Here is a 9079-nt window from a genome sequence, read left to right on the forward strand (position 1 = left end):
GACCACGGGGAGGCTGCGACAGTTGTAAGTGTGAAACATGATCCCGTCCCCTTTTCTCGGTGCCCGTGGTTACTTCAAACGGGCACTAAACGAACTGTTGTAAGTCGAGGACTACCAAGGTTGCAAATGGGAGGCAGGGTGAGTGGGAGGGAGATGAGCTTTGCCAGCCAACGCACCCAACTTTGTGCATGCTCAGGAACACCCCGGGCAACGGCATGACCTCATCGCTTCCAGGCTGCGCCCTTGGCACCGTGCCTTGGGTGCCATCCAAGCCAGAACAGAACTATTCAGGAGGGGGAGGGCTTGTGCAAAGCGGGCTGGGAGTGCTGGGCTTTGTAGTCCCATGCATGGGAGGCTGGAGGCTGGTAGAAGGGTGTAATCTGGGGTGAACCCTGTGACTCCCCCCCTCCCCCCTCCCCCCCCAAAAGAGGAACTGGGAACTGGGAAACTGGTAAAAGGGGAGGGGGGAATGTTGGCCCCGCCCCCTCCTCAATCTCGCCCTCCCCATTGGCTGGCTGCTAATATATGCGGATGAGGTCAGCCTCCCGGAGTTTAAAGGGAACCCCCGGGGCTGCGCTGTGTTCTTTGGGATCCTCACCCCCTAAGCGGCTCCAACGGGTGGCAGGATAAGGGCAGGGCGGTCCGGACTGGACGCTGGCAAGGAACACAAGATCCATGGAAGACCAAGCAAGCAGGTGGGCTCTTTCCCCGCTCCCAAAAAACAAAATCTGGAGGGTTGCAAAGGATCGCCTTGCGTTTCCCCGGGTCTGGGGTTTTGCAAAAGATCTCTTTGCGTTTGCCAAGGATCGCTTTGCGTTTCCCGGGTCTGGGGTTTGCAAAGGATCCTCTTCAGTTCCCCCAGATCTGGGGTTTGCAAAGGATCGCGTTGCGTTTCCCCGGGTTCCCTTTGCAAAGGATCCTCCTGCGTTCCCCCGGATCGGGGGTGGGGGGAGATTTGCCAAGGATCGCCTTGCGTTTCCCCAGATCTGGGGTTTTGCAAAAGATCCCCCAGCGTCCCGTCCCCCCCACGGGTCTGATGGTTTTTGCAAAGGATCGCCTTGCGTTTGCTTATGCAGGGCTTCTCCTCTCTCCCTGGAGTTTTCCGCCCCGTCCGCTTTCATTTCTTCTTTTCCCTCCGCGATCCTTTCCGCGCCCCCGGGCTTGGATCTGCAAGAGAGCGCCTTTCTGTGTGGAGGATGCACGCAGCCAGCCAAATGCGCGGCATCCAGCACCTGTTGGATTGCGGGGAAAGTCTATTTGGCTGATTTGGGCAAAATATCATCCTCATCTTTAAACTAAGTTTCTCAACTTCACAATTTGGAGAGGGGGGGCGGACTTTAACTACCACAATGTTTTACATTGTCAAAGTTGAGAAACTTTGTTTCAGGATATTAGATAGTGGAGGAAGGGTCCCCCCCTCACTTTATCAGACACCACCCCCCTCCCATTTAATCCAAGGATGCCAATTAGACAGCAAGGGATTTAGGATTTAGTATAGAATAGAGCTGGAAGGGACCTTGGAGGTCTTCTAGTCCAGCCCCCTTTGCTCAAGCAGGAGGACCTATATCATCTCAGACAAGTGACTGTCCAGCCCCTTCTTAAAAACCTCCACTGATGAAGCACCCGTAACTTCTGGTGGCAAGCTGTTCCACTGGTTAGTAACCTAGCTTGGCTAGGATAGGAAATTCTTTCTTTCTTTTTTCAGGAAAAAAAATAATCCAGCAAGAAGTAGCTTGATCTGACTTGGGATAGGCATTGCTAGTCTGCAGAAGCTCGGCAGAGAGAGGACAATTGGATTATGGGTGCTCGGACTTTAATCCAAGCAATTAGACGTGAATAAAGTGCATTTTATTTTGCACTAGGGCAACGGATCGGAGGTTCCTTGCTGTGTATCCTGGTCAGGACTCAAACTATGGTTTGTCACCACATATCACCACAAACCCCCCCCCCCAGGTCATTTGGGTAGAGCGTTGGGTGGCGTATAAAATTTAATAAATGATTTAAAATAAACAAAACTTCCTCTGGATAAGCCATGGCTGCCACTTTTTTAAACCTGTTTAACGATTTGTTTCCTGGTGTCCTCCGCCCAAGAATATTACATTAGAAACATAATATTTATTATAAAGCGATATTATAAATATTATACCGTCGTCCCTCTAGCAAATGAAGGGAGAGGTGGCAGCTCTAGAAATTTCCAGCGGGGCTGGATGGGGTGGAAAACCAACCCTATAGGATGCTCACCGTCCTGAGCAAACAGGATACAGGTAATCCTCATCTTACGACCACCATGGAGCCCAAAATTTCTGCGGTTAAGTGAGACACTTCTTAAGTGAGTCCTCCCTCCTGCTTTTATGACCTTTTCTCTGCACCGTTGTTAAGTGAATCGGTGCAGCGGATAAGTTAGTCACGTGCTCGTTCAGCGAATCCGCTTTCCCCATTGACGTGGCTTGTCAAAACGTCGCAAAAAGAGCAAGCAAGACGAGTGAGTTTTGCCCCCTTTTACGACGTGGCTTATCACTGTTATTAAGTGAAATCGCCGCAGTGGTTAAATTAGGAACCCGGTTGTTAAGTGAATCCGGACCTAAGGGTGAAATAGTCATAAATCCCTTTTTTTAGGGCCATTATGGCTTTGAACGGTCCCTCAATGAACGTTGTAAGTTGAGGACTAGCTGTATTTGGTGCAAAAGATTATTAATTTTTGCCTCTTTATTTCCTGCCAAGCGTAATCATAACTTCCTATAAAACAATACATGGAGAGGTGATAGCATTAGAAGTTTGCCAGATGAGGTACACAATGCCCTTTCGGTGTCCTGAGCAAACAGGCTATATATATATTTGATGCAAAGAATTATTATTATTATTTATTTGTTTGTTTGTTTGTCAAGCATGTTTGAGAAAACAAGTATAAGTATGAACATAACATATAAACATACAAGTATAAACAAGTATAAGTATATACATAATAATTTAATGGTAGAATTACATGGATTGGATGAATGGAAGGAATATGAATATATTTATCCTATATGTTTAAGTGATACTGTGATTGATATTAGAATTGTATATTGAAACCCTGAACAATGAAAGAATGAAGGGTGAAACTTTAATTATATACAGATGTGAAAAGTTAAATAAGGGGAATATGAATAACAAAGCAGATTAAAGATGGAAGACAGAAAAGAAATGTGACATGAATAAAAGGTAGAATAGAAATAGATATAATAGGGGAACAACAAGCTACCTGTTTTAATATAACAAGATATTTGTAACAATAAGAGGGAGGTTTAGAAATTGAAGGACGATAGTATCAGATATGTTTAAAGAATATGAAACCATTAAAATGAAATGTAATGACTATGAGTAATAATATTATGTTTATTTGTACTAAAATATATGATATCCAGGTATGCCCAGAAGTTGTGAATGAACACTGGAAATTTTTAAAAAGATGTTGGATAACCATTTGTCTGAAGTGGTATAGGGTTTCCTGCCTGAGCCAGGGGGTTGGACTAGAAGACCTCCAAAGTCCCTTCCAACTCTTTTATTCTATTCTATTTCTATTCTATTCCTATTCCTATTCCTATTCTGCTCTGCTCTATTCTATTCTATTCTATTCTATTCTATTCTATTCTATTCTATTCTATTCTATTCTATTCTGTTCTGTTCTGTTCTATTCTATATTGTATTCCATTCCATTATATTCTGTTCCATTCCATTCCAAATTTTCTATTCTATTCTATTCTATATTCTGTTCTATATTCTGTTCTATTCTATTTTCTATTCTATTCTATATTCTGTGTTCTGTTCTATATTCTATTCCATTCCATTTTCTATTCTATTCCAAATTTTCTTTTCTATTCTATTATGTTCTATTCTATATTCTATTCCATTCCATTTTCTATTCCATCCCAAATTTTCTTTTCTATTCTATTCTATTCTGTTCTATTCTATATACTATTCCATTCCATTTTCTATTCCATTCCAAATTTTATTTTATTTTATTTTCTATTCTATTCTATTCTATATTCTATTCCATTCCATTCCAAATTTTCTATTCTATTCTATTCTATCCTATCCTATCCTATCCTATCCTATCCTATCCTATCCTATCCTATCCTATCCTATCCTATCCTATCACACTGTTCACATATTGATATGTACAAACAATATAAAATTTAAAAAAACAACCAAAAAAAACCCTCCAGAAGTTTGCCATGAGGCTGGATGAGGTACACAATGCTGTTTGGCGTCTGAGCAAACAGGCTATATATATATGTATATATTGGATGCATAGAATATTATTTTCCTTCCCCCCCGCCCCAAGAGTTAATCCATTAATCCAGATCTCCTCACCCAGGTGAGACACGTACACAGACGCCACTGATCCACACAACCCCCACAACCTTATCTCCTTTCCCTCCCTCGCAGAATGAGCACCTTACCTGCCAGCCCCATCGCTCTGGATTACCTGGACGATTTCGACCTGCTGAAGTTTGAAGTGAAACAGGAGTTGCCCCGGCCAGGGAGCAGCTCCTCCGTCACTTCCACCCCATGCAGCTCCGTGCCCCCCTCGCCCACCTTCGACAAGGGGGCTGACCCCAAATCCTCCTTGGAAGAGCTGTATTGGATGGCGACGTTGCACCAGTCCTTGGCGGCAGCCGCTGGCACTGGCCCAGAGACGCAGATGATGCCAGGGCTGGATGAAGCTGTGGAAGCCATTTTAGGGGTGCCCACGGCTGAAGGGGGTCTTCGAAACAGCATGACCCCACAGCTTCAGGGCTTCCTGGGGTCAGCGGAGAGCTTCGGCGCAGAGCAACAACAGGTAAATCTACCAAAACAAACAAAAAAAGATGTCAAATATTGAATGCAGCTAGTCCTCGATTTATGGCCACCATTGGGAGCCCGGAATGTCTGCTGCTCAGGTGAGATACTTAAGTGGAACTTTGTCCCACTTTACGACCTGTCTTGCTGCAGCGGTTAAGCGAATCGCCGCCGTTCTGTTAGCAACACAGTCGTTAAATGAATCCGGCTTCCCCCCATTGGCTTTGGTGGTCAGAAGGTCGCAAAAGGGGGGAATTGCGTGACCAGGGAGACACGGTGACCGTTATAAATACGAGTTGGTTGCCAAGCGTCCGAGTTTGGATCGCGTGACCTTGGGGACGCTTGCGACAGTCGTTAAGTGTGAAAAACGGGAATAACTCACTTTTTTTCAGGAAGTGTCACTTTGAATGGTCATTAAACAAACTGTTGTAATTTGGGAACTGTTTGTATTGGAGAATAAGGTGGGTTTAATTAGTCTTGGCAAACAGGGTCTCTGAGCATGCGCAGAGAGGAGTCTTGCTAGAAGCCACGCCCCCTAGGGCATCCAAGGTTAGAGCAGCTTCTGAATTGAAAGGCTGCCTCATTGAAGGGGTCCCCAGTTGAAGGCACCCTCCGGAAGGCATAGCTTTTGAGCATGTGCAGAGTGCCTTTACCTGACTGCACAAGGGCAGAAGGGTCATAAATCACAGTGGTGTAAGAAATGAGCATTCTCGGACCTGAGAGGGGATTAGATGTTTCAAGGGGAATAAAAATATTCTTAATTTCTTGGGAGTGGAAGGTAACAGACTAGAGAGCCAGCATTAAAAGTAGGTGCACGCTTGCTTATGGCCATCCAAATCGAGGTTGCTTCCTTAATCCAGTTTTCTGGGTTTTATATGAAAACAAACTCAGGAGCCAGGATTGCATATTTAAAAAAAAATTTTTTTGAGAGTTTGTTAAAAGTACAAAGAAGAACGACTAAGACGATTAAAGGCCTGGGGACTAAAACATATGAAGAACAGTTGCAGAATTTGGGGTTGGCCAGTCTAGAGAAAAGGACTTGGGGTGACATGATAGGAGTATTCCAATATTTGAGGGGTTGCCCCAAAAAAGAAGAGAGGGTCAACTTATTACCCAAAGCACCTGAAGGCAGGATGAGAAGCAACGGATAGAAACTAATCAAGGAGAGAAGCAACCTGGAATTAAGCAGAAACTTCTTGACAATTAGAACAATTAACCAGCGGGACTGCTTGCCACAAAAAGTTGTGGGTGCTCCATCACTGGAGGTTTTTAAGAAGAGACTGGACAGCCATTTGTCTGAAATGTTATAGGGTCTCCAGGTTGAACAGGGGCTGGACTGGAAGACCTCCAGGGTCCCTTCCAGCTCTATTCTGACAAAAAATGAATAATTCGGTTCATAGTGCCCCTGGGGAGAACTATGCTCATTGCCGAAAGCAGGTATTGCCTCAGCCAGGTATCATCTAGACATGGAGGACGACAACTCCCATCTGTAGCCAGTGGCTGGGAGTGTGGGGAGTTGTAGTCCAACCACATCCGGATGTTCCAGATATTAGGGGACACAGTTCTTCAGCTTGGTTACAAGCCCGAATTCAAAGCAAGATAACATACAGGGTAGTCTTTGAATTACAGTCATTTGTTTAGTGACCATTCGAAGTTATAACGGCCCTGAAAAAGGGGACTTAGGACCATTTTTCACACTTACAACCCTTGGTCACGCGGACAAAATTCAGTTACTTGGCAATTGACTCGTATTTATGATGGTTGCGGTGTTCCTGGGGTCACGTGATCCCTTTTTGCGACCGTCTGACCAGCAGAGTCCGTGGGGAAGGCCAGATTCACTTAACAATCGTGTGATTAACTTAAAACACTGCCATGATTCATTTAGCAACGGTGGGAAGAAAGATCATAAAACAGGGCAAAATTAACTGAACAAACGTTTCTCCTTAGCAACAGAAATGTTGGGCTTTGTCGCGGTTGTAAATGGAGGACAGTGTCTCAATTGGTGGTTACACTTAGGGCTCTCCCTGAGCGTTGATTGTCTGTCGGCCATTTCCCCATCCTCTCATGCGCTTACGCCAAAACCTTTAGCATCCTCCGCTCACCAAATGTGGCGTTTGTTCCCCCCCTTTGCCTGCCTGATACAGCTTCCTCATTTCCAGCTCCCCCGGCTTTCCGACCGCTTCTCCGATGCCCAGCTGGTCTCCATGTCGGTCCGGGATCTCAATCGGCAGCTCCGTGGCTTCGGCAAAGACGAGGTGCAGCGGCTGAAGCAGAAACGGCGCACCCTCAAGAACCGCGGCTATGCCCAGTCCTGCCGCTTCAAACGGGTCCAGCAACGCCACATCCTAGAGGCCGAAAAATCCCAGCTGGCCCAACAGCTCGAGTCCTTGCGGGTGGAGGTGGCTCGCTTGGTCCACGAACGAGACATCTACAAAGCACGGTGTCAGAAGCTGCTGAGCGAGGGGGCCGGGGGGCATTGTGGGGAGGGGGCCAAGCCCCCCCTAGCTCAGGCTCCTCCTTCCATGGTGCAGTTTTTTCTATGAGCCTGCCCTGGACTTCCTTCCATTTCCATCAAAACTTTGGGAGCTGTGTGGGGAAATAAACTTGCCAAGGAGCTGCTTCTCCTCTTTAATCCACCAGAGGGGAATGCTGAGCCCAGTTCCCTCCCAGGTAGTCCCTTTCCCCCACCACTAGATGGTGCGAAAGAGTTTCTTGACCATTCTGGGCAGCTCTACATGCAGAAATAGCTTTGGGAGATTGCAGGCAGGCAAGGAGTTGTAGTTTTGCTAGGATGGTGCCCGGTGGTACATCTTCCACCTGAGGAACTACAGCCCACCCCCTCCCCCAGGGTTCCCTGTGAACCGATTCCTCAGTATAGTGACGTCTACGGTGCAAATAAGGCTGGTCCTCCTGGGCGTGTTAAGAAATGCACTTGGTGATCATTCTGCTTCCAACAGAAGGAGAGAAATAAATAAAAGCCGAAAACGGTGTTTCTAGTCTCTTCCCCGGAGTCAAAACTGGGCCAAAGAACGAAAAAGTCAGATTTAGAAAATTTAGGAATCCTGCTTTTGCCCCCAGTTTTAGGTCCAAAATTTGCAAATGGAGAGAGTTTGCAAACGGAAACAGGGATTCTCAAATGTTCTGAGCAGCTTGGAGCCATGTTGAAGCCTGGAAGTTGCCAGAGGATTTGCCCTTTCCCAAAATGGCTGCCGTATTGGTGAAGCCAGGCACAAAATGATTTGTTGGCCCAGAAGCCCAAAAACAGCCATTGGGCTGTCAACAACACGCATTACATTTTCCCGTTTGGATGTGTGAGTTGTATGTGTGGGAAAAAATATATATTTGAAGCCACTCCAGCCATATTTAGAGAGGGCAACTCCCAGAATTCCTAGCGAGGAGCTAAGGATTCTGGGAGTTGTGGTCTTTGCCTGGAGGATGGCTGAGCTGACAGCGATGCTGGGATTGGACAGCATTGTCCTGGACCTCGGTGGGGGGTTCTGGCCAGCGTTGCGGGAAAAACCAAAAGTGTATGAAAAGTGCAACTTTGCGAGGTTTGTGTTGGAAAAGGAGACACAACGGTCACCCTTTAGATCCTGTCAATAAAAAAACGAGTACTTTTACAAATGGCCCTTCATGTGGTTTTCCTCCACTTCAGCAACATCTTAGGATCAAACTTGGTGAACAAATACCAAATTTTCCCCAATAAACACATTAGAAATATAGAAATTATCTCACTTATTTTGGGAATCTGCAAATCCGCAAGTCAAAAAGTGGAAAAATTGCAAGAAAAATGATGGGACCTCTCAGCTATTGATTTTTTCCCCCCTGAGGAATACATGTCCTTGACTTACAACCGTAGCAGCCCCAAATTCCCCTTGCTAAGCAAGACAGTTAAGTAAGGTTTGCCCCCATTTTACAATCTTTCTTGCCACAGTTCAATGAATCACTGTGGTTGTTAAGCGAGTAACCCCATCGTTAAGTGAATCTGGCTTCCCCATTTGCTGGTCACAAGGTCACAAAAGGGGATCGTGGCATTTTTTTTAAAAAAAACTCCATTTTGCAACTTTTGTGTCACGGTTGTTAAGTGAACCACTGGGGTTGCTAAGTGAGTAACCCGGTTGTTAAGTGAATCTGGCTCCCCCATTATCTTTGCTTGCTAGACGGTCACAAAAGAGGATCACAAAAGAAAATTTTAAGTTATATTTTTTTTAAAAAAAAAATAAGACCGACCACAACTTATAAATAATCTTTTTATCTT

The 9079-nt window shown here is 45.5% G+C and overlaps 1 protein-coding gene across 2 annotated transcripts; it reads left to right on the plus strand.

Annotated features, from left to right (window-relative positions):
* The first annotated feature begins 545 nt into the window (after window positions 1–545).
* Window positions 546–8435, plus strand: NRL (neural retina leucine zipper). 2 transcript variants are annotated; one of them, XM_026683088.2, is made up of 3 exons: window positions 546–695; window positions 4429–4822; window positions 6966–8435. In XM_026683088.2, the coding sequence occupies exons 1-3, from the start codon at window positions 676–678 to the stop codon at window positions 7362–7364; spliced, it is 813 nt and encodes a 270-aa protein (XP_026538873.1). In that variant the 5' UTR covers window positions 546–675; the 3' UTR covers window positions 7365–8435. The 2 variants fall into 2 exon arrangements, with proteins under 2 accessions (XP_026538873.1, XP_026538874.1); XM_026683089.2 differs by having other exon boundaries at window positions 6981–8435.
* The last annotated feature ends 644 nt before the right edge of the window (window positions 8436–9079 follow it).

The sequence above is a fragment of the Notechis scutatus genome, chromosome Z, assembly GCF_049901735.1.
Source record: "Notechis scutatus isolate UNSWTSFEM ecotype Mainland chromosome Z, rNotScu1.2, whole genome shotgun sequence".
In the NCBI taxonomy this organism is placed as follows: Eukaryota; Metazoa; Chordata; class Lepidosauria; order Squamata; family Elapidae; genus Notechis; species Notechis scutatus.

Excerpts from the sequence above, each read along its gene's own strand:
- NRL (XM_026683088.2), top strand. The coding sequence starts at position 676 with ATGGAAGACCAAGCAAGCAG. Across the intron at positions 696-4,428 it reads ATGGAAGACCAAGCAAGCAG|AATGAGCACCTTACCTGCCA; the intron begins GTGGGCTCTTTC and ends CCTCCCTCGCAG. Across the intron at positions 4,823-6,965 it reads TCGGCGCAGAGCAACAACAG|CTTCCTCATTTCCAGCTCCC; the intron begins GTAAATCTACCA and ends TGCCTGATACAG.